The sequence below is a fragment of the Nycticebus coucang genome, chromosome 19, assembly GCF_027406575.1.
Source record: "Nycticebus coucang isolate mNycCou1 chromosome 19, mNycCou1.pri, whole genome shotgun sequence".
Classification (NCBI taxonomy): Eukaryota; Metazoa; Chordata; class Mammalia; order Primates; family Lorisidae; genus Nycticebus; species Nycticebus coucang.
Genome location: NC_069798.1, coordinates 52,842,701 through 52,868,577, shown reverse-complemented (window position 1 = coordinate 52,868,577; position 25,877 = coordinate 52,842,701). Strand labels below are relative to the sequence as shown.

Genomic DNA, 25,877 nt, shown 5'->3' with positions numbered 1-25,877 from the left:
CAATCAGCAATCAAAGGCTACAAATTATCTCTTATTCTAACCCATCTACATTTAGGTGTGGGTCCCCGTCCCCTCCTGTAATAGCTCCCCAGCTACTTATTTTACTTTAATCTTTTGACCCATGTTATACCAGTCCATTCTAAATGCATTCTCCTTTTAAAAGAATCTCAAGTAATTTGCAACTGTCTACTTTTACTTTCAACCAATTCTACAGTGCTCACTGTTTGTCCTTAATTCTCTTTTATGAGCTGACTGTCTTACTCTTATTTCCTCAAATATTACAAAGTGAATGCCCACAGGTTATAAACAAAGAGCACTGGTCCAGACTATCCAGACAGATACTCATGAGCTAATCTTTTTTTTAAAACTTTCCTTACATTCTGGAAATTGTATTTTAAAACCTGCACTATATAAAAAAGAATTTTAAGCCTACCACCTTACATAGAGTCCACATGCCTAGGGACCCCAGTTTTTAAAATTTAATTTTCTATTAAAACAGAAATATTCTCAGTAAACAAATGAAAACTAACAGTCACTGAGTACATATTCTATTATTCACTTAAGAATTTTAACCAGAGTTACCAATATGTATTTATATATGAAACATACATTTGCATTTCTATAGATTATAAAGTTTTTGTTTAATAAATACAGTGCTTATCATGGGCTAGGTACTGTCCTGAATACTTAACAAAGACCAACTCATTCCTCACTCATAATAACCCCCTAAAGTCCTACTATCGTCTTCATTTTATTTGCAACAAAACTAAGGCTGAGAAAGCTTAATTCAGCAAAGTGCCCAAGGTCACATGCCTATATCAATATTTACTACAGTCGACACCGGCAAATGTCTGGTAGAGTTAGACCACTTATAATAGTCAGGACTCTGAACTTTGTTTCCAGTTTCCTTCTTATTAACTAGCACTGGCAAAAGGTCATTTAAAATGAATCCACCTAAAACTTAAGCTAAATTTTCATATTAATAGTTTTTTAAACATTTGAGACTTAATCTTTAAAAACTGAAACTAATTTATTTAAGTTATAATCAACATAACTTAGGTTAAATTTTAAATCCTGAACATTTTATAGAAGAATAAAGAATTAGTCAAATGATGAATTGGGAATAAGAACACTTTTTCTGAGAAGAAAAAAACTATGATAACACAATATAACTTCTTACCAATGCATGTTTGACCTAACAGTGTGATTACAAAGGTTTTATTTTGCAAGAAATACTCTAAAATTTCCACGATTTCCCCAATATATTTAAATTATGCTCTTTTGGAAGACCCATCAATTAAAATCCTTGCTAGTTTTCTCTTCTTCAGTAGTACACAGATCTAACTCTACCAGATCTTTTTCAATTTGCAAGCAATCTCATACTTGCGCTTGTATATCATCAGATCCCTATCTAACAAGTTAACACCCGTAAGGACAATAATGCAATGGGCCCAGACAGATGTTACTGTTAAATATAAGATTTCTGATTAGGAATTAATTTCATAACAGATCAGTTCATAATGAATTATTTTGATATTAGATAGCTTTGGCTTTTGTTTTACCAAATGCCAAACTAGAATGAGTCAGAAAATAAAAAAAGCAGAATTTGAGGATCCTTTCTTTTCACTTTGAGGCTAATCACTCATTTTTGTTGATAGGAGTAGCAAACATATTTGTGAGTCTGAGTACTTTTTTTACATACATATGTCTGCTAACCAAACTTTGTAGAAAAGCATGAGAACCCTTACGTGATATGACGTGGTCCATATACTGGGGTAAATAAGGAGCCCATGTGTCAATAGCTTCCTTCCGTCCCGCCTGCTCAATTCTTCTCAGTTCGGCTAGTAGCAGGGCCTGCGCAGCTTCTCTTACCTAAGACGACCACAGATCCAAATGTCAAGATAGAAAGCAGATCAGTCGAGGAAGCAAGTGTTTATAAACTACAAAGTTCACAATGAAATAAAGCTAGGAAAGCTAAAAAGCACGTTTATTTCCTGCAAATGAATTAAGTATTCAAAAAGGAATAAATTGAATGCTAGCAATTTAGCAAGGGCATTCTAATTGATGATCTCACTGAAAAATATTTTAACACTAATGGATGGATTTATGTTTGAACAATTTAATCAGTTTTTGGTTTAAAACTTCACTTTCCTAAGCATTCTTTAACTTTAATGTAGCATTTCAGTTTTAAAATGTCTACATTTTAAATGCCACTGTTAGAACTATTAAAATTTTCTGGGTGGCGCCCATAGCTCAGTAGGCAGGGGACTGGCCACATACACCAAGGCTGGCGGGTTCGAACACGGCCTCGGCCAGCTAAAACAACAATGACAACTGCAATCAAAAAACTAGCCGGTTGTTGTGGCGAGCGCCTGTAGTCCCAGCTACTTGGGAGGCTAAGGCAAGATAATCGCTTAAGCCCAAGAGTTTGAGGTTGCTTTGAGGTGTGACGCCAGGACACTCTACCCAGCTTGAGACTCTGTCTCAAAAAAAAAAAAAAATTTCTCTTTTACCCGGAAGAAATTCAACCTTATCTACTAAGTTTCTTTATGTTGTATATGCTAAATAGGTACCATTCACACAAATATGTATAAATTCACATTATTTATGTGCACCTAAAATATGATTAAACAACGTTTTTGATAAGTAGGCACATATATTCCTATATAATGGAATAACCTCTTTTAGTTGTACAGAGAAAACCATTTTTCAAAATTATATCCATTTTTTTCAGCATACACCTTTTATTTTGCAGTTTTAGTTTACTTTTATTTTGCTTTATTTTGACAAAAGCATCATAAGCATGAGGCCAAAAAAGGCAGTCGGTATTAAGTAAGACACCAACTTATTAACTCTTTACAAATGAGGAGACAACTCAGTAGCATCCGAGGAAGAGTCTGAGTAAAAACATTTTTAAGTATAAGTAAATTTGGAAGTGAATTCAAAATATTATTCAATGCAAACCCATGGAAATTTTAGTATTCTGCAATTCCACTTGGAGGTGAGGGGGGACAGACCAAGAAAGGGGCAAATATGTTACTAGCAGATATTAGAAAACCATTATTCAAAAAATAAAAATCTTCAAAAATACTAACTGCCACAGCTTTACAGAGCAAATGCCATAATAAGAAAAATCTCTATAAAATCTTTCCATATCCTGGTGATATTATATCCTGAGTAACATCTAATACAGCGTAAAGTCCGTTAACACAAAGTAATGGCTACCATGTCCTGAGCTCCGACCACGGGTCAGACTCTGTACTTACTGTATTTACTGCTGTACTTGCATTCACTTGATCCTGACAGCAATCCCAGGAGGAATATATTATTATCCCCACTTTACAAATGAGCTTCCAATAGGTTAAGTAAATTGCTCAGGGTCACAAAGTTAATAATTAGTGGGAATGATATTTAAACGTAGGCCTCTTCTAATTCTAAAGCCTTCTCCTTTGACAATAACACAGCATCTTCCATTAGACTATAGCCTCTCACTTAGAATCTGATGATTGTCATTATACTATGTGATTTCAGGGGAGGTGGGCTTGGGTATTTTTGTATTTGTGTGTATAATCTATGTAGAAACCAAAATGGCACAGTTCTATAAAGCATATAAAACTTTTTAAAAATAAAATAGCCACTGGATTAAAAATAAATTAATTAATTAATAATCTGAAACACTACTGGTTAATATATAAACTGGAAACGAAAACACAGAAATCATGAATCCATATTTTTATGACATAATAAAAGACGATAAAATAAATTAGATAAACATTAACCATTTTTGTTTCAAATTTCCAATGCCTTTATGATATTTTTCTTTTCTTATCACCTCGACATTACCTCCAAGCATCGATCTTGCCATCTTCGGGCGAGCATCTCTAGAAGCGGAGGCCTAAATCGATCCAGTCCCAGCAGGTCTGGCAGCATAACGCAGTGCATAGCAGCCAGCTGACTCCATCCTGTTAAAATACAATGTATTACAAATACTTTAACCATTTTGGCATGGCCTAATTCAAAATTTTTCTTTGTGTAAGTATACCCAAAACTGACCAAAAAAGGACAGATGTGCTAAGCTATGTTATAAAGGATTTCAAAGTAATGAGACATTTTGTACAAAAAATTAAACCAAATGTATTTCATCCCTAAACAATATATTTGATGCCTATTAAGAACTCTTAATATTTTAAAACAAATAAAAATAAATTTCCACATGAAGTTTATCCAAACTGACAAGAAAACGCACTTTTAAACAGTCCTTCCAAAATAAAATGTATGTTACAGAGATGGTAAAGCACAGAAATAAACGTGTACTCAAACTACAGATCTGAAGCCACTGCCAGTTAAAAGGGCATTCACACGGGTATCTAAAAATAGGATCGTGTCACTTAAGGCACGGCCATCTGTGTGCTGCCAAAAGAGATGTCCTCCCTCTTCTGTCACGGAGCCTTTAATTAAAGTACTTACTGATACCTTTTCTTACAAAATGCAGTCTACATTTAATCATAATCATAACTGATATAAGTAATATGACACTAATGAAAAAAAGAGCTAAGACATTCCACAAAATAAAAACCTGACAAAAAAATTTGCAAAATCTTAAACATCATTAACTCGAATTTATGAGAATAACAGTTACTTTTTCTAAAGTTCAAATTCACACTATGGAACTTGATTATATGAAAAAAGACAAACACTGTATACCAATGTAATACATAAAAGTACAGTACACAGACATTTTCGAATAATCGTTTCATCCTATTTTGAGGCTGTCTGAAGAATATGTACACAATAAATGCCTCATCTTACCTAATTATGTATGAGGCCACTGTTAACCCACAATAATTAACATTACCTCCTGGGGATAAAATTAAAAGATAAATAATTAAAAATAGATGCAGGGTGGCGCCTGGGGCTCAGTGAGTAGGGCGCCGGCAGGTTCGAACATAGCCTCGGCCAAACTGCAACAAAAAAATAGCCGGGCATTGCGGCGGGCGCCTGTAGTCCCAGCTACTCGGGAGGCTGAGGCAAGAGAATAACCTAAGCTCAGGAGTTGGAGGTTGCTGTGAGCTGTGACGCCACAGCACTCTACCGAGGGCAACAGAGTGAGACTCTATCTCTACAAAAAAAAAAAAGCCTACTACCATGTTACAAACTAAGTTATCTGTGAACATAGAATTTTAGCAAATCAATGCCTTGAAATAATTTAAAATATAGTCTCCTAATAATAATGGCAAAAACCCTACATAAAATTCAAAATAATCACTGGAATTATTAAAAAGAGTGAGTCAGTGAGTGAGTGAGGAGATACAGACAGAAAAGTCACCCATCTTAAGAGTCATCTTTCAATACGGAAATTCTCATCAACTGATAATACATCTGTAATTATATTAATTAAGCTGATAGGAACACCCATTTTAGAATATGATTCATTCACAACACAAGGAAATATAATTTATATGTACATACATATTTAAATACATATATGCATACACGTATATGTGTATATATAAAAATTATATAGTAATTTACTAAATTTTAATATTTTACTAAATTATACAGTAATTTACTAAATATTTATGAACTAAATTTTAATATGATAATTCTCACCAAGGCCTGAAGTTTAATAGTTAATTTTCAAATTAACAAATGACTATCTTTTATAACAACTTAACAAATTTGACTCTATTCTTCTTAAAATCCATTTTTACATACAAATCTTAGTACATTTTTATGACAGAGAAACCAAAAATGAAGTTATACTTTTTTTTTTTTTTTTATTGTTGGGGATTCATTGAGGGTACAATAAGCCAGGTTACACTGATTGCAATTGTTAGGTAAAGTCCCTCTTGCAATCATGTCTTGCCCCCATAAAGTGTGACACACACCAAGGCCTGACTCCCCTCCCTCCGTCCCGAAGTTATACTTTTTTAAGTTCCTATGTTTTCTTTCCAAAGGAGTAGCATTTGCAACCCGTGTTCTGTACTTTACAGACACCACAACGTTCCTTCTGTTTGAATGGAGCAGTGATATTACTTTTTAGTGAAGAGCTAGAATCATTCCAAGTTATAGTTTAGATTTTGTAAATGTTCTCTTTTTTGTATTCTGCACTTATAAACTGACAAAGATTGACATTGCAATAGAGACAGTGGATGTAACTCAGAGCTCACAAATTTCACTAAGCTTCTAGGCAGTACAAATAACTTTAGATCTTGTGGAGTTAAGTTTGTGGATCCTATTTACATTTTGAGAGCTCCAACACTACTTTTCATTTGTGTAACTCCAGAGGGATAATATGGTACCCCAAGTACATCTTAAAAATTGAGACCAAAAGATTTTTGTCTCAGCCTGAAACAGAAAATAGTAACGAAGAAAAATAGGTCAATTCCTAACAGTCTCTAATCACTAGTGCCAATTACCAATTTAAAGACTTTTCAAATGACAGTGTAAATTAAAAGACTTCCTTATACTGCCCCAAACCAGAGCATACAGTTGTGTAAAGACAGCAAAATGTGTCTGTCACAGAGTAATGATACATATAAGATAAATTCGTTAGCTTTAATGCCAGAGATTACACGGCAAACGTGATTATGACAACCAACCAGTCCACCGCTAAACCCAACTCTGCGGAAACATGGTTTATACCAGCCAGGGATAACATTACGTTTTTATAATAACTGGCTCTTGTTACTAAAATTAGCACATAAAGTTATAAAATAGCAACTTCAGGATTTCAAACATAACAAAGCAGATGAATGTATAAATCAGATTAAAAAAACATGTCTGTTAGAATAAAGCACAGATCGAAAGAAAGGGGTTAGGAAGTCGAGAGAGAATACCTTCATTCACTAAGAAACAGGGATGTAAAGCAGGAGCAGAAGCAGGGTCAGAGCCAGAGTGGTCAGCAGCGGACCGCGCAGGAACGACAGGTGCGGCGACTTGCAGAGGAAAAGAGAAGAGAGGAGGAGGAGAGAATTGAGATACAGCAGTTTCTGAAAAAAAGCTTAACGTTAGTGAAGAATGAAAAACAAAGTTGGCAAAATATAGTGAATGTAGAACTGAAACATGATGCTTTAATCAGCGGCATGACCATCAAAGATTACAGCAGGGAAATGACTTATTTTATTGAATAGCAATCACAGTGTAGTTCACAGCTCTCTTAAAGGCAAAAATCTATTGAATGTTATAAATGATGTGTTTACTAATAGGAAACACAGCTCTAAAACAACTATGGCAATAATGAAAAAAGGACAGCACATTAAAAATTAACAAGAATGTAATTTTTTTTAAATGTATCTCATGATGAAAAAGTTTAGATTGGTCTTCATATTGCCAGTTACATTTTTCTAACAATTTATTCTGACATTATACATACCTAAGTTATTTTTAAATATCACAAACCAATATTCACTGAGATTATTTCAATTTTCCACACTCATTTAATTAAAAATTGAATTTAAAATATACCAACTTATAAAGAATATACTATGTTTAACTCTTGTTAGAAGACTCCTACATTGCTTCATTCAGCAAAATTTAAAAATATTATTTATTATACAATATATTTATATACTAAAAGTAATTATTGTGAATTTTATAATCCTTATAGAATAGAGGCACTAGTTCCTTTCCCTCCCCAGCAAAAAGTTATGTCACCAGGAAAATGTTTCAGCTTAAATTATCATATGAAAAAGAAAAAGAACCGTATGGCACACACATTCTACAACTGGAGGTCAATGCTAAGATTTAGAGGTCACCATTCGACACTTTCTTCCTATGGAGAAATTACCATATGTCATGCACAAGCATCTTCCAATTAATCCCTCTTCTTTCTTCTGACACTGAACAGCAATAGGTTTGGGCTCCTGAACAGATTAAGCATTGTCTGCTGAATGGTATGTTTGCTTTTCATGCAGCGAAGTCCTTTTGTGACCGCAGGACAGCTGCATGAAAACAACTTTTTCATAATTTCTACACGAATGCATCATAATGTCAATCAGGCACGTGTGAAGTAAACAGCAGAACTAAAAGTTTGTGAAAAGGTAACATAAAAGGAAATTCTTACTCTTACTCCAGCCCTTCTTACACACGTGAAAGTTTTATCTGGGATATTATAATTCCTTATTCTTATAAGAGACCTGTTTTTGGCTCCTTAAGAAATTATAATTATTTTATAATAGTGTATTTATGAAACAGTTACTTTTAATTGCATATTTCATATGACCTTATGAACGTCGTTATAAAGTAATCTTGCAAAGAAACCCCAAACATTTCTGTATCTCATAGAATAACTTTATTTTTTATTTCTCATTTTTAATTCCAAATTCAGTGATCATGACCAATAAAATAGTCACATCCCCGAAGTTGGTAAGTCTTGATGGCAAGGAGCAAATTTTCAGGTTTTAGCTTTTATGCCACCAAAATGTTGAGAAATTTTCTTTGGTGGCTTCCAACAGTTGGGACTCCTCTGTAAATTCACTTTCCGAAAAGAGGAAGAAATTACTATCCCTGGAAAGGCTGTGCTAATCTTGAGTGATTTTACTCTTTTAACTCAGAAAGGATACTAGAATGAGAGCGGGGAAATTCAATATAAATGAATAAAAGTTTAGGACTGAGTGATCATTACTCTAGCTGGGTCAAATAAACAGTGAATTAAAAACCACAATATTTTCTCTAAGGCACAAATGTAAAAGGAAACTAGAAATGTTACTGTCATAACTGCTAAAATAAACATAATATGTACTCAAAGAATACTATTCAACATGTATAACTTTTTTAAGGAGAGAAAAAAATAGATTCTGATATTCTATTTTTGTAGTCATGTTTAAATGACATTTCATACAGAAAAAGACATTTATCCTTGTCCTTTAATAAATTCTGTGGGCACTAAAACCCAATAAAAATACCATAACAAAAATCAAGGAATCAGATTTACTATGCTTTAAAAACCTCTCCATCATCACCAAAACCACTTTATTCACAATACTTCATAACTGAAGTGGCAGAATCTAGAAATACTTTGATAATTCACTGAGAAATTAAACTCCGGTATAGCTTTTACAACTATCCACATAAAGAAATATTAGCAACATAGATTCGCAGGAAGAAGAAATACCACTTCCAAGATAAACAGCTCAGGATTTAATGATACATAATCCAAAAAGTTATACATGGTACTCAGTATCAGAAATTTACACTGTAAAACATAATCAAGCATTTGATTTCTTAAAACACAAAAGCTGCTATGTCACCTATCAATTTGCTTCTCCTTAGGAGAAGAGTTGTAGCACAGCTGGAAATAGTGACATAGTTCCATCATTTTACCTGGAAGTGTCCTAAAGGGCTTAAAAAGTAAGTAACTCTGCAGCTAGAGCCTCTCCAACTGCTTACTGTCACATGAAAAGATGGTGACTTTGCTATAAATTCAATCTTAGGAAGAAAACTCTAATTCTCCTTATAATTACTTCTATTATCTTCAAAATTCCCATTTGTTAGTATTTCCTAATGCCAAAAGGTTATGCCAACAAATCTATTAATAATACTATCACCAGAAGTTAGAAAACAAGTATAACTAGTAGATAATGATTTAAAAATCTTCCTCTCTAAAAAAAGGAAGGCAGCCTCAGACCTTGTGTGTGAATATGTGTGGTAATCATAAAGACTGGACCCAGATCAAGATAAAAATGCCTTCATATGGGGTCCTAAGGGCTTTCTAAATGAGTCCCCTACGTTAATCTGCAAAACACGGCCGATGAGACTGAACGATTTAGCTATTACTCAAGAAGGCGCTGTGCTTTAATTCAGCATGTTTTCATGCGTCTGATAGAACTGACAGCTCATACAACATGAAGGGCAACGACACAAGCACACAGCTTGATATGTCAAAGAGCAGGAAGACGCTCGTTTCAAAGATGGTGGGTTCCCGGCCCCATGCCCAAGTTGGCTCCCGAGAGGCAACCATCTTCAACCCTTTTCACTTCTTCCAGCATTTACTTCCATGTCACTAAATAATATGCTAATCCTATAATTTCTTGATTTATTAAATTTAAACATTAGCCATTGGTTTCTACCATTACTATTGAATGTGATGATTTAACTTTGACAAACCATGTCATCTAACCAATTTCCTTTCCTTTACCCCCAAGTTCCCAAAATGATTATATCATAACTTTTGGTCATATCAATATTATATTTATATTCTATCTCTCTTTCTCTCCCTATATATAGATAGAGAAACAGTTAGTATAGACAGTCATACAGAGAGATAAATATCTCTGTCTCTAGAGATTGTTCAATGTTGACTCAAATAGCTTTCTAAGATATTTCCTTTCTTGGAGACCTTACTGTTTTTCTTCTAAATTTAAAAATTATCTTCCCCCCTCCCCATTTGTCTTCCATACTTATTTATTCTTCTTGAACCCTTTGCAACCTCTCAATGATTTGAAATCTGTTTTATTCTCCACAAACCATCTCTTCAGAAGCTGCCTCACAGCTCTGCTCATACCTGTCGCGTGGCCGTCATCCTGACACTTGCCTTCTCTACCATCCTGGGCATTCTCCATCAGTGCTCTCCTCAATGGATTCCCCAGTTTCCTGAGCCCCATGCTTTATCTTTTCCTTGACAGATAATACTGTACATCTTTCCTTACCTTGCTGAGCAAAAGTACACAATACAGTAATTTTTCAAGATCATGAATACCTGCAAATGTCATTATTCTGCCTTTTTATTTGATCGTTTACATGAACAATTATAAAATGAAAAATAAAAAAAATTTCCCCCCGCTTTTTTTTTTTTTGAGATAGAGTCTTATTATGTAGCCCTTGGTAGAGTACCATGGTGTCATAGCTCACAGCAACCTTAAACTCTTGGGCTCAAGTGATTCTCTTGCCTCAGCCTCCCGAGTAACTGGGACTACAGGTGCCTGCCACAACACCCAGCTATTTTTTGTTGTTGTTCTCATTGATGTTTAGCAGGCCCTGGGCTGGGTTCAAACCCACTAGCCCCAGTGTATGTGGCTGGCACTGTAACCACTGTGTTACAGGCACCCAGCCTCTTCCAACATTTTTTTTTTTTCTTGTAGAGACAGAGTCTCACTTTATCACCCTCGGTAGAGTGCCATGGCATCACACAGCTCACAGCAACCTCCAACTAATGGGCTTAAGCAATTCTCTTGCCTCAGCCTCCCGAGTAGCTGGGACTACAAGTGCCCGCCACAACGCCCAGCTATTTTTCGGTTTGCAGTTCAGCCGGGGCCGGGTTTGAACCCGCCACCCTCGGTATATGGGGCCGGCGCCCCACTGACTGAGCCACAGGCACCGCCCTCTTCCAACATTTTTAAGAAAGTATTCCATTGTTCTCTTTCTATCTTACAGTTACTATTAAGAAGTCCAATAACACTTTTATTCCTGAAATGTAACTAATGAAACTGTTTTTTTGTTTTGTTTTGTTTTTGAGACAAAGTCTCACTATGTTGCCCTTGGTAGAGTGCTGTGGCATCACAGCTCACAGCAATCTCAAACTCTTGGGCTTAGGCGATTCTCTTGCCTCAGCCTCCCAAGTAGCCGGGACTACAGGTGCCCACCACAACACCTGGCTATTTTTGGTTGCAGTTGTGATTGTTGTTCAGCTGGCCCAGATCAGGTTCGAACCCACCACCCCTGGTGTATGTGGCTGGTGCCGTAACCACTGTGTAAAATTAGTCCAAATGTTACAAGAAACTATACAGAGAAAATAAATATAAGTAGTATGATCATGAAAGTAAAGATCTATTTGGAAACTAATGACAAACAAAGGCAGTTACATCAGCAGCGATGATAATTTCAAATACACTACTTACACAAAGTTGCAGTTTTTGTGGAACTTCATAAATTGGCATTTCTGGACACACTGCATTTCAAAAACAAATCCCTGTCCTAAGAAGTCACTGAAATGTTCTTGGCCATAATTGTTATGGCCAGTTGTTGTAGGAAATAAATGAAAAATATAGAGAGGCAGTTCTTGGTATACACTAAGTGAATCATTTAGTCATATTCTAATTGTATTCATACTACGCATCATTATGTTGATACAAACAATACATAAACATTTTAAGTGATGTATTCATTAATACTATACCCTTTCATTTAGATATAGAACCACTAAATGAACAACACATTTAGAAGCAATATAGAAAAGTACTGTTAAACATTCTTAGGAAAAGGATATCCTTAAAGCACCGTAAAAGGAGAACACAACAACTAAGGCATCAATTGGGCAGGACAAAGATCCAGGCCATAGGAAGGGTAACAATGACCACACCAGAATGAATGAACAGCCCAAGACAACACTTTTACAAACAGATACATAATCCAGGCCACACGTGAAAGTGCTCATAATGATGGAAAAATACAGAAACACTACTAATGACCTCCAGATTACCACTGAATTTTATCAGGATTAGAGTTTAAATATGATGATAATTTTAGCTCAGCCTGTAACTTTCAACAAGCCTCCTCCATTACTAATTTACTAACATACTAAATTAAAAATTGAGATCTCTAAGACCACGTGGTTCTCAACCTTCCTAATGCCGCGACCCTTTAATATGGTTCCTCATGTTGTGGTGACCCCCAACCATAAAATTATTTTTGTTACTACTTCATAACTGTAATTTTGCTACTGTTATGAATCGTAATGTAAATATCTGATATGCAGGATGTATTTTCACTGGTTGTGACCCATAGGTTGAGAACCGCTGTCTAAGACCAAGAACCATGAGAACAGAATCTGTCAGTGGAAAAGATAAATTTATAACATAAACACTAACTTGAATTAGGTATATGAAAGCTAATAAATTTTCTATTTAACAGTAAATAAGTAATTATTACTACATGCCACATACTGGGCTAAGCAAACAAAAACACACTAAGATTAGACAAATGACCTACCCTTAAGGCACTTGCAGTCTAGTAGAAACACAAATAACCAATTAAATATTATCATAAATTCACTCCTCTGGATTTCCTCCAATAGGCAAAAGCTTCTTGAGGGTAAGGAGGGGTTTGTTTTGCTAGTCCTCACATTCTTACCACCTGGTTTCTGGCATACTGACTCTAGAAACATACAGATCAGCAGGGACACATTTGGTAAAATCAAGTGACTGAACATATATACAGGCTGTTTTCCAGTCTTCTGAATCTTCACGTTGCACTTTTCATCTAAATCTGGGCATTAATAATACTCAAATCTTATCACACCTCTATATTGTCTTAATCTCGCACTGTGTGAGTCCTACACGTTTGTTCTTCCTCAGCGTTGCTTTGACATTTTGGTACTCTTTCCGTTTTCAAGTAAATTTAAAATGAGCTTGTCAGTTGTCACAAAAATACCTGCTGGGGTTTTGTTCGTGACTACATCAAATCTATAGATAGATCTATCATAGAAAAATCAGCATGTTCACTGTGTTGTGTCTTACACAATCTTGCATAAAGATATGTCTTCCATTTATTTGTTAATCTGTAATTTCGCCAATACTTTACAATTTTCTCCATTGAGGACTTGTGCATTTTTTAGATGATTTCTACTACATTTGATTTTTTTATGCTAGTGAATAGTACATATTTTGAAAAATTGTTATTTTCTGAGTTTTCAGTTACTACTATATGAAAATAGACTTGCTTTCTCCATATTTCTCTTAGACTCGATGTTTAGATAAATTAGTGGCACATGTAGCTCAGTGGGTAGGTTGTCAGCCACATACACCAAGGCTGGCAGATTCGAGGCCAGCCTGGGCCTGCTAAACAATGAAAACTGCAACCAAAAAATAGCCAAGCATTGTGGTGGGCACCTGTAGTCCCAGCTACTTGGGAGGCTGAGGCAAGAGAATCACTTAAGCCCAAGAGTCTGAGGTTGCTGTGAGCTGTGATATCATCGCACTCTACGGAGGGCAACATAGTGAGACTCTGTCTCAAAAAAAAGTATAGATAAATTTGTTTTTTAATTCCAATACTTTACCTAATTATTCTTTTAAGTTTTTACTTAGTCATGTGGCCTGTATATGATAGTGCCTGTATATGGTACTAAAGTTGTATCCTATGCTGTATTAGACTGATTAGGCTCACACTAAAGTGGAAAGAGAGAACATTCTTTCCATTTTAAGTAGAACATCCTTCAGTTTTCAAAATACTCTTTATCAGATGAAAGAAGTTCCTCTCCACTTCTAGTTTGCTAAGAATTTCTACCTTAAATAGGTGTTGAACTGTATCATATATGTATCTTTTGGCATTTACTGAAAAGAGCATATGATTTTATGCTTTTTTCCCTCTAAGTGTGGTGAATTATCCAGATTGAAACCTGAATGTTATACTAGCCTTGCATTTCTGGAATAAACTCAATTTGGTTGCAGTATTTTTTTTTTTTATTCAATTGATTCAATCCTAATATTGTGGGTGGGATATTTGTATTTATAGTAATAAGGACAGCTGGCCAATGATTTTTCCTTTCTTGTAATATTTTTATCAAGTATTATCAATATCATGCTTATCTTTTTCTATTCTTTGGAAGAGTTTTTGTAAGATTGGCGTTACCTTCTTTCACTTTTAAAGTGGCTTTCTTTGAAGTAAATTTCATATATTAAATGTCATTTACTTAAAAGTAAAAATAAATAAATAAATAAAGAGAAGGTATCTAAAGAGTAATTCATTCAACAAATATTTACTGAGTTCCCTCTCTGCATCAGCCACTGTTTCAAGCACTTGCAATAAATCAGCGAACAAAACAGAAAAAAAAGTCCCTATTCTACAAGCTTCCACATCAGGTCAAAGCTATAAGCCAATTTTAAAAAAGAAAGGCACATAAGTTTAAACACAAAATTTTAGGGAATTCTCAAATCCATTCATTGCCCTGACATCTGTACTCCAGGCTAAGTCCAACTTTTCTTGCTATCCTAGGAAAAGATAGTGATAAATTATTGGTTAATTTATATAAACATTACCTGAGATAATTTGACAATGACTACCTCGTACTTCTAAGTTTAAACAACCTAAGTTGAGCTGATTTTTGAAAAATAAAATGGCAAAGAATATAACATAACCTTAAATCTTTGGGTTGCTTGAACTTACTGTGTACCTTCCACTGAGTAAAAATGCAACTAACTACATGTAAAGACATGGTCATAACCAAGATAAATATTAGCGACACAGACCAGACTTATGCCACAAGATTAATGAATAGGGAGAAATGCAAATGTCAGAACACAGAGAAGCCTAAAGCCATAAGCAGACTTAGGGCTCCAGTCCTGTGAATAAAAACTCAGTTGTTTGACATCTCTGATTCCTTTCTCCAGCAGCATTTCATACACTCCAAAATCAATTATCCAAAAAAAAAGTAGATGGCTACCAGCCAATGTTAATTATTGGCAAACACTGAATTGAGTCCACTGAGTCAAAATAAACCTCTTAGGAATAAGTTATTTTCTAATAAAATGCCCTGACACTGGTTATAGGAAATTATACAACCTAAAGTATCCATATCATTTTTATTCTCAAATTCAAATGTCTATGAAAGTTCCAACTCCCAGTGAAGGTCTTTACTTTATATAGATTATTCTGCAGTAGAACAAGTATTAGCCAACAAATAAGTGACAGTTTATTGAAAAGGAGCATATTCATGTTTCCAATCCAACTTAAAAACAGATTGTGAATCAATGGGTACCACAGGGGGAGTCAGGAAAAGAAAACATTAGAGGAAAATGTTTAACAAAACCAAGGTAAGGGAAGTCAGAGAAAAAAGATAGAGAGTGCTCTAACAGCTAAAATCTTAGAGAATTCAGAGCCCTTTATCTGTATCTCATACCACTTACTACCTTAAATGTTTATGTGTTATCCACTAGACGTACATAGCAAACACATACTCCAGGGAGCATACATATCAGACTTATCACTCTAACCCTCCAGAGTTCTTAGGAGACAAAAGGTGTCTATTTTTCTTTAATAAGTATTTACATCAGACTAATCTGCTGTACTCCCCCAGAGTTATTAGGATGCAAAAAGTGTTCAACAAATATTCTAGAAAAAATAATTACACGATATATTCATTTCAATATTAAAATAGAAAGTAGGCTTCATAATTCCACTCTGAAGTCCATTACCCTGTAACTCTTTCAGTAGTAACTGCTGATCTTCATTTACTTAAAAAGACAAACATATGGGCTTTCCAAATGGAAATTCCTACAATGTACATCCTACATTTTAATAAATCCTTTAGAAAAAGTCTCACTGCTTTCAAAATTCAAATGCTTTTTCTGAGAGGGACAATATTAAAATATTCCAACTTTAAAATCCTTAGACTTGTCCAGGTGAGCAAATCCAAAGCCATACTAATGGTGGATATATAATGCATCAGGACAATGTCACAAGTTACACTGACCGTTTCTATATCCTATGACTACAGAGGGGGAAAGTAACTCAAGAAGCCTCAACAATGGCTAAGAATAATAATGAAGACAAGGATGACAACAAACAGTGTCTCTAACAAGAATCAATCTTAAGTGAAGCTTTAAACTAACTAATGAAGAAAAACATGTCCTGCCACTGACTTGTCATGTATAACCTGGAAGATACTTTCAATGAATTCAGAAAAATAAATACATATCGTTGTGGAAAAAGCACACCGGATCCAGGGTTAAAAGCAGCACATTATGTCCTAATCATACCATTACTAACTACACTTTGAACAAATCACTTACTCTATGTGAGCCTCTTCCCAGTTCTCCCTGAAATAATGCGCTAAAAATATTAAAACTCCGGACAACAAATAATTTTCAAAACATTTTTAAATGAAAGCAAATGAATTTCCATCTGGTCAAGATGGAGTAATGGAAAACAGATTTATAATCCTATCTAAAATAACCAAAAAAAGAAAAAAAAGAGAAATAAAGTACAGATTAAAAAAAAAAAAAACTGTTGTTTTCAAGCCTTGGGGCATCAAACAATGAAGGATTAAGAGATGGAAGACAAACAAAGTGAGCCCTAGAATTACCCCGGCTTGTTGCCTTGAGAGAGCTTGTAGGCCAAAACAGAGACAAGTAGGTGAGGAGGAAACCAGCAGCTGGCTCCCCAGTGTTGAGCTGACAAAGCTCCGAATCTCAAGAAATCAGGGCAGCTAAAATTCATAAGATGGAGAGGACAGAGCTATGCTGATCAAAGGTCTTCAAAGGGTCCCCCCTCAAGTTTCATCAGAGAACCAGTCAGTACATGTATGTGAAGAAACTACTAGAGGCTGGGGAAATAAACATCTGAAAGGCCAGAAACGGTGCCTGCTTCCACCAGCCTAATTAGAAAATCTCACAGTACATGGAGCATTGGATATTCTGGAAGGTCTTGCCTCATTACTGGGGAGTAAACTGCCTTAGAGCACTGTTCAAAACCTACCTAACAAATCATAAAAGCAAGACCAGAGGGGGAAAATTTTTTTTTTCCATATAACTTAACTGCATCCCAGAATAAAGCTCACAAAAATTCAAGAAAACAAAAATATCCAATACCCAACAAGGTAAAATTCAAATGCCTGCCATCTAACCTAGGATTACGAAGTACGCAAAGAGGCAGGAAAACACAGTCCATACTGAGAAGAATAATCAACTTAACCAACCCCAAAATGGTAAGAGATATCAGAAGTTTCAGATAAGGATGTTGAAAGTTACCAAAACTGGGTGGCGCCTGTGGCCCCATATGCCAGAGGTGGCGGGTTCAAACCCAGCCCTGGCCAAAAAAAAAAGTTACCATAACTAAAGTCCATATATTCAAAGAAGTTAAGTAAACACAAGGAAGACACACACAAAAAAAGATTCAAATCAAAATTCTGGAGACACCTACTACAAGGTCTGAAATAAAAAGTACACAGACTGGAGTTAGTGACAAGTTAGATATTGCTGAGAAAAGACAAATAAATGTGAAAGCACTGGAATACAAACTCTCTAAATCAAGACACATAAGAAAAAGAATCCAAAAACACAGGATATGTATGATAGAAAACAATCACAAACAACTTAATGTATATGTAACTTTAGTGCCCTAGAGAGAAGAAAGGACAGAAAGAATGTATGAAGAAATAATGGTCGGAAAATTTTCAAAATTAATGAAAACTATAAAATAATAACCCCAGTGGCAAAAAACATGAAGAACCCTACACCAAGGTATAGTAGCCATCCAGGTAAAATGCTCAAAACCAGTTGAAAGGCCAGAAACGGTGCCTTTTTCTAGTCATTTTCAGGTTAGGCTAGTGGAATCTTCAAAGTGCTCAAAACTAGTGAGAGAGAAAATCTTAAAAGCAAGAGTAATAAAGTACAGAGGAACAAAGATACAAACATCTTGTTATATAAGTTTTTTTCTGAGAAAGACATGAAAAAAGACAACAGAGTATCATCTATAAATTATTAAAAAATAAAAACAGTCAACTCAGAGTTACATATCAGACAAAACATCTTTCAAAAACAAAAACAAATAAATATGTTTTTAGGCTGAGCACAATGGTATTTAGAAGGATGAGGTGGGAGGATGACTTAAGCCCAGGAGTTTGAGACCAGGCTGGGCAACACTGCAAGATTCCACCTCAAATCTAAAATGCTTTCAGACATAAAAAAGATTAAACAACAAATGGCAGATCCTCAGTATAAGAAGGTTAAAGGAAGTCCTTTAGGCAGAAGGAAGGCTATCCCAGATAGAAATCTGGATCTACACAAAAGAATAAAGAGCACCAAAGATGGTAACTACATGGGTATATATACATGATTTTTCTTATTTAAACCTCTTTAAAATATAATTGACTATTAAACACAAATCATAGTGATTTGTGAGGTTTATAACATGTAAAAGTAAAATACAGGATAACAACAGCACAAAAATCAGGAGGGGAAAAATACAACTATAATATAGTAAGGTTTTTATGTTAAATGTTAAATGGTACAGTGTCACTTGATGGTATAGTATAATACATGAAAGATATAGACTATAAACTCTAAAACAACCATTAAAATAACTAAATAATTAGCTTATAATACCTCCACAAAGGAGATAAAACAGGGTCATAAAAAAATACTTTATTAATCCAAAGACAGCAGAAAATGGTAAGACAGAACAAGAACAAATGGGATAAAGAGAAAAATAAGTACAAAGATGCTAGACTCAAGCTTAACTTATCAAAAAACACATTAAATGTAAATGGTTTAAACACCAAATTAAAAAGTATGTTAGACTATATAGAAAAGCAAGACTCAGCTATACACTGTCTACAAGCAACACACCTTAAATATAAAGACCCCCATAGAGAAAAGGCAAAAGGATGACAAAGACACACCATGATAACAGAGGCCAAAAGTGATGAAATGACTACATCATTATAAACAAAGTAGATTTCAAAAGAAAGGATATTAGCAAAGATAAAGGAAGGTCATTTTATAATGACTAAAGGCTGAAATAATCATGAAGAAATGATAATTCCAAAGCGTTATGTGCCTAACCAGTAAGCTTCAAAATACATGAAGAAAACTGATATAAATGCAAGGAGAAATAAACAAAGCCATAATTATCATTGCTGATTTCAATACCTTCACCTAATTAAAAGAACCTCATGGGCAGAATAATCAGCAAGGACACACTAAATTAGAACACTGCCAAGGACCATGAGCCGACAGACATTTACAAAATATTCCACCCAAAACAAAAGCAGAATACATATTATTCTGAAGTATATACAGTGTATTTGCCAAGATAGACCACATTTTAGGCCCTAAAGTACATCTTGATAAATTCAAAACATTTATATTGTACATGGTGACCACAGTTAACAATAATGTATTCTTGAGAACTGCTAAGAGAAAAGATTTTTAAGTGGTCTCAACACATACAAAAAAGATATGTAGGTGAGGTAACACGTGTGTTCCTTAGCTTGATGTAGGCATTCCACAATGTGTGTGTGTGTATCAAAACATCATGTTGGACATTATAACTATATGTAGTTTTGCCAATAAATAAAACTAATACAATAAACTGAAAAAATTCAGAAGGATCCAAACAATACAAAATAGGGTATCTGACCATAAAACAAAATCAATAATAGGAAGAATCTCAGAAAATCTACAAATGTTTAGAAATTTAAGTAACTCATTACTAAATTACCCATAGGTAAAAGAAAAAAAAGAAAAGAAAAATGAAAAGCACTACACAACAAAACGTAATACTTAGAGAGAAATTTGTAGCAATGAATGCCTATATTAAAAAAGAAAGCTCTCAAATAAAAAAGGTCTCATTTTTCATCATAAACAAAATTCAATTCTACACAGATTATAAATCTAAATGAGACAGGGACAAAAATAAAGCTTCTAGACAAAAACAAAAATAACCTCATGATACTACAGTTGGGGAAAATTTCTTAAATAAGACAGAAAAATAGAAATCATAAATGACAAAATTGTTATACTGGATGCCACTGAAATTAAGAAATGCTAAATTTCAAAGACAGGCATGAAAGGAAATTAAATATTTATAATAAAAATAAGAAACACTCATCAAAAATAGTCAAGGATTTCTACAAATTAATTTTTTTAAAAATACAATAAAAAAGCACATAAGAGTTGAAGAGACACTTCACAAAAGGAGATACAGAAATGGGTACTATACAAAAAGGTGTTCAGGACTACTTCCCCTGTACTGCTCAGGGGCACAGTCCTACCTCTGAAAATACAACAGGGAAAGGAAGAGAGACAAGACCCTTATTCTAATGAAGACGAGGCAGACAACATAACCGTAAGACAAAAACTTCAATATAAAGGAACATAAAGTTAAAAGGAGTCTGCAGTGGGCTGGTAGTTTAATCCAAACCAGAATGAAACATGTCAAGTTCAAAGCCGTTATTTCAGGCTGAACAAAGGTCTCACTTTGTCGCCCCATGGTAGCATGCCGTGCCATCACAGTTCACAGCAGCCTCAAACTCTTGGGCTTAAGGAATTCTCTTGCTGCAGCCTACCAAGTAGCTGGGATTACATGCACCTGCCACAATGCCTGGCTGTTTTTTGTTGAGGTTGTCACCATCGTTGTCTACGTATCCTGGGCCAGGTTCGAACCCTCCAGCTTTGGTGTATGTGACAGGCGCAGTAACCATTGTGGTATAGGTGCAGAGCCCATTAATTAAACTATTTTAAAAAGTCCAAAGCACAAGTCTAATCTTTTAGCCGCAACCTGTGACAGGAGCCCGCCCAGACCTCCAGAACAGCTGCGCCGCAACCCGCAACCCACGACCTATGCCCACCGGGCCTCCGCATGCCCCGACAAGGAACTCTGGGAGCCCTTCAACCCTGCGTCCTCCCTGCCTCCAAACAGGCCCGCTCGTCTGGCAAGAGAATCTGGTACCTGCGTGCCCTCCGGGGCCCTCCCTGCCTCTGGCGGAGCCCTTCTCCTGCCCAGAGACTGCTGGAGCCTTGGGCTCTCTGTGCCAAAGTCACTGGGCACCAGGTACCCCCAGAACCATGAGCACCACCCCCCGCCCTGTTGCTGGATCCAGGTGTGTCATACTTCAGAGCTGCTCCCACAACCAGAACTGCCTGACTGGGGCAGACCCAGAGGACCTACACAGCGTCACTCCCTACAAAGATCCAGCAACAATAGAGTGATCCCGCTGGGGTCTAATCTTGGAGAGACACCTCCCCAACTCTGAGGAAGGCAACAGTGAAAAACAATCATGAGGCGAAATCAACAGAAAAACTTTGGCAATAAGAATAATCATACTACATCAACTCCCCCAAGGAACAATGGGGCAGACACAGCACAAAATCCCATGCACAAACAAATAGCTGAGATATGAGAAATCGACTTCAGAATCTGGATAGCAAATAAGATCAAATTAGAATTCCAAGCAGTAACCCAAAAGATGTCTCAAGAATTCAATGAATTCAAAGACCAAATGACCAAACATTTTGACACATTGAGACAAAAAGTTGCAGCTCCCAAAGATCTGAGAAACACAGTAGAATCCCTCAGTAACAGAATGGAGCAAACAGAAGAAAGGATTTCTGACATTAAAGACAAAGCTTTTGAATGCTCCCAAACTCTCAAAGAGGAAGAGAAATGGAGGGCAAAAACAGAACACTCTCTCAGAGAGCTCTGGAATAATTTAAAGAAAACCAATATTCGTCTTATAGGGATCCCCGAAAGTGATGAAGTGGTTTCACAAGGCACAGAGTCTCTTCTCCATGAGATTATGTAAGAGAACTTTCCAGACATGCCAAGAGATTCTGAACTTCAGATAGCAGTTTCAGAACTCCAGCACGACTCAACCCAAATAAGACATCCCCCAGACACATCAAATCAATTTCACTAAAGTTAATATGAAGGAGAAAATTCTGAAAGCAGCCAGATGTAAGAAAATCATTACCTACAAGACGAAGAATGTTAGAATGACTGCAGATCTCTCTGCAGAAACCTTTCAAGCTAGAAGAGGATGGTCATCGACCTTTAATCTCCCAAAACAAAATAACTTTAAACCCAGGATCCTGTACCCAGCTAAACTGAGTTACATTTATGATGGAGAAATTAAATACTTTAATGACATTCACATGTTGAAGAAATTTGCCATACCAAACCAGCTCTCCAGGATATTCTCAGACCTATCCTCCACAAAGACCAGCGTAATCCTCCACCACAAAAGTAAACCCACCAAGAAACTTTTGATCAAATTCCAATTTCCACAGTTGCAAAAGGATTAAAAATGTCCACTAGACTCTCAAAAGGCTTATCAATATTCTCAATTAATGTGAATGGTTTAAATTGTCCTCTAAAGAGGCACAGGTTGGCTGACTGGATACAAAAACTCAAGCCCGATATCTGCTGCATGCAAGAATTGCATATTACTTTAAAGGACAAATATAGACTCAAGGTGAAGGGATGGTCATCTATACTCCAGGCAAATGGAAAGCAGAAAAAGGCAGGCGTTGCAATCCTATTCACAGACACAATAGGCTTTAAACCAACGGAAATAAGGAAGGATAAGGATGGACACTTCATATTTGTTAAAGGTAATACTCAATATGATGAGATTTCAATTATTAATACTTATGCACCCAACCACAATGCACCACAATTTATAAGAGACACTCTAACAGACATGAGCAACTTGATTTCCTCCAATTCCATAGTAGCTGAAGATTTTAACACCCTTTTAGCAGTGTTGGATAGATCCTCCAAAAAGAAGCTAAGCAAAGAAATTTTAGATTTAAACTTAACCATTCAACACCTGGACTTAACCGACATCTACAGAACGTTTCATCCCGACAAAACTGAACACACATTCTTCTCATCAGCCCATGGAACATACTCCAAAATAGACCACATCCTAAGCCACAAATCTAACCTCAGCAAATTTAAAAAAATAGAAATTATTCCTTGCATCTTCTCAGACCATCATAAAATAAAAGTTGAACTCAATAACAACAGGAATCTGTATACCCATACAAGAACATGGAAACTAAATAACCTTATACTGAAGGACAGATGGGTTATAGATGAGATTAAGAAAAAAAATTACAAAATTTTTAGAACAAAACAACAATGAAGACACGAATTATCAGAACCTCTGGGATACTGCAAAGTCAGTCCTCAGAGGGAAATTTATAGCACTGCAAGCCTTCCTCAAGAAAACTGAAAGAAGTTAATAACTTAATGGGACATCTCAAGCAACTGGAGAAGGAAGAACATTCCAACCCCAATCCAGCAGAAGAAAAGAAATAACCAAAATCAGAGCAGAATTAAATGAAATTGAAAACAAAAGAATTATGCAACAGATCGATAAATCCAAAAGTTGGTTTTTTGAAAACATCAATAAAATAGATAAACCTTTGCCCAACCTAACCAGGAAAAAAAGAGTAAAATCGACAAGATGGCGGACTGAAGCCAGCTTTCAACAAAGGCTCCCGTCCAGAAGGAGAGTTAAGGGACAGGAATTTAGTAAGTATCCTGGTGGACTTGAGCCTCACCAAGAGAGAAGGCTGAAGAACGCACATCAACACCGCTGAGGCAAGTTGTGATCACAAGGACGCAAACAAAAGGTACAAAATCCACCACCAAGCGGACGGGAGTCCCCCTCCCCCATTAGACCGGCTCAAGAGCCCCACAATTGAACAAGCGGGCAGAAATTAAAGCCCCACCCACTACACTCCACGGGAGAGACCTTCTAAAAACTGGACCTACCTCCCCTACTGGGGTGCCGTGGCGTTCTCCTGCCGGACATAGGGCTGAATAAAACTTTGGGAATCCTTTGCCGGCAACCCTGAATCCCCGGCGCTCGCCTCCCGCCCACTGAGGTCTGGAGGCCTGTCCCCCAGAACTTCGGATCCTTGGGTGATTTCTCAAGGGGAGTGGACAGTCCCCTTGAGTGCAACTGGTCAGCATTGACTCTGAGGCGCGCCGAGTGAGGAGAGGGCACCGGGCTAGGGGGAGTCATGCCTCGCGGCACTTCCCTGCGGTGCAGTGCACCAACCCTCCCCGGGCATAGGGGGCCCAAGACTGAATCAGACTCTGGCCTCCCCGCTGAGAGCTGAGAACCCCTACTCTCACTCGGGGTCTGAGGGCCTATCCCCCAGGAGTTCGGCTCCTTGGGTGATTTCTCGAGGGGAGTGCACAGTGCCTGAGCTGTGTCAGGTCAGCGCTGACTCTGGGACACGTGAGCGAGCAGAGGGCACTCTGCTGAGGGGAAATCAAGCCTTGGCGGCACTTCCCTGCGGTGCAGTGCAGGAGCCCTCCCCGGACCGTAGTATTGCGTGAAACTGAATGAAACTCTAGCTTCCCCCCACCCCACTCCCAATCCGGGTCTGGGGGCCCATCCCCCAAGAGTTCTGATTCTTGGGGGATCTCTTAAGGGGTGTGGACCCAGCACAAACTGCGGCCGCTCAGTGCTGACTCTGGGGCGCGGGACAGAGGAGAAAAGGGTCGCCTGAGTGCCCACACCAGAGCAGCAGTTCCCTGGAGGTAGATCAACAGCCGTTTTTCCTTTAAGGGCAGAACGCTCACTTCTGGATATTCTGAGGCCACACCCCCTGTCTCCCTGGGCAACCAGAGGAGGCCACCGGTGACACGGCTCACAAACCCGGAAGCCTCCAGGGCGGGGCCAACCCAGAGAGGTGTTCAGACGCAATTCTCCAGCAGCAAAGACGTTTGAACTCAAAACAGCCCGTCTCCTGTAGGCGACGACAGGAACAGAGACAGAACCTCACAAAGTTGTCTGTTCTGTTCTGTTCTGTTCTTTTAGCAGCATCCATCAGGGATGGGGCTAAGCCTGAGTGAACACCTCCTTCCCATCACCTGCATCAAACACTCAAAGATGTCAGGCCCCATCTCCTCCTGCTAGATAGCGGCAGTCTGCGGGGGCCTGGCAGACTTCCTTGCGATTCAGGCAGGTGCAAACCCCTGGAGTGTCTGTTCACTGCAGGCAACTGGGTTAGCCATCTGCAGAGATACCAGTGACTGGGTCCGACGGAGGGGCAAAGTGGGGAAGGAGACGTCAACCTTCCCAGACTGCTCTGTTTGCGGGGTGGCTCCTCCTGACTCCACGCTGCACTGGGGTGAGCTGTCTCAGAGGAGTCACCAGGCCCCTGTGATCCAGTTCCCAGAGACCTCTTGAACCCTTCCACCTGAGACAAGTGCCGATTGAGACAGTTGATTCGGACCTTTTGAACTGGGATAATAGACTGAGGACTTTTCAGGTGGTGCCCTGGGTGTGCGATTGTAGGAAGGTTTGATTCTCCTTTTCCAACTGGGGCCAGAGGTGGGCAGGCGGGGTGACTTAATTGCTGATTTTTCCACACAGCTGAGACTTCAAGCCAGAGTAGAAGTTGCAATAGGATCGAACAGAA

General features: G+C 37.2%; 1 protein-coding gene across 4 annotated transcripts in view; it reads right to left on the bottom strand.

Annotated features, from left to right (window-relative positions):
• The window catches only part of WDR7 (WD repeat domain 7), a 401,067-nt gene that overhangs the window by 236,104 nt on the left and 139,086 nt on the right, over nt 1–25,877 (bottom strand). For 3 of the 4 annotated variants that reach the window (XM_053571628.1, XM_053571626.1, XM_053571627.1), the window contains 3 exons: nt 6,840–6,938; nt 3,844–3,962; nt 1,749–1,872 (listed from right to left, as the gene is read on the bottom strand). In XM_053571628.1, the coding sequence (XP_053427603.1) occupies nt 1,749–1,872; nt 3,844–3,962; nt 6,840–6,938 (342 nt within the window). The remainder of the gene's footprint in view (nt 1–1,748; nt 1,873–3,843; nt 3,963–6,839; nt 6,939–25,877) is intronic. The other variant, XM_053571629.1, reaches the window with a different exon arrangement.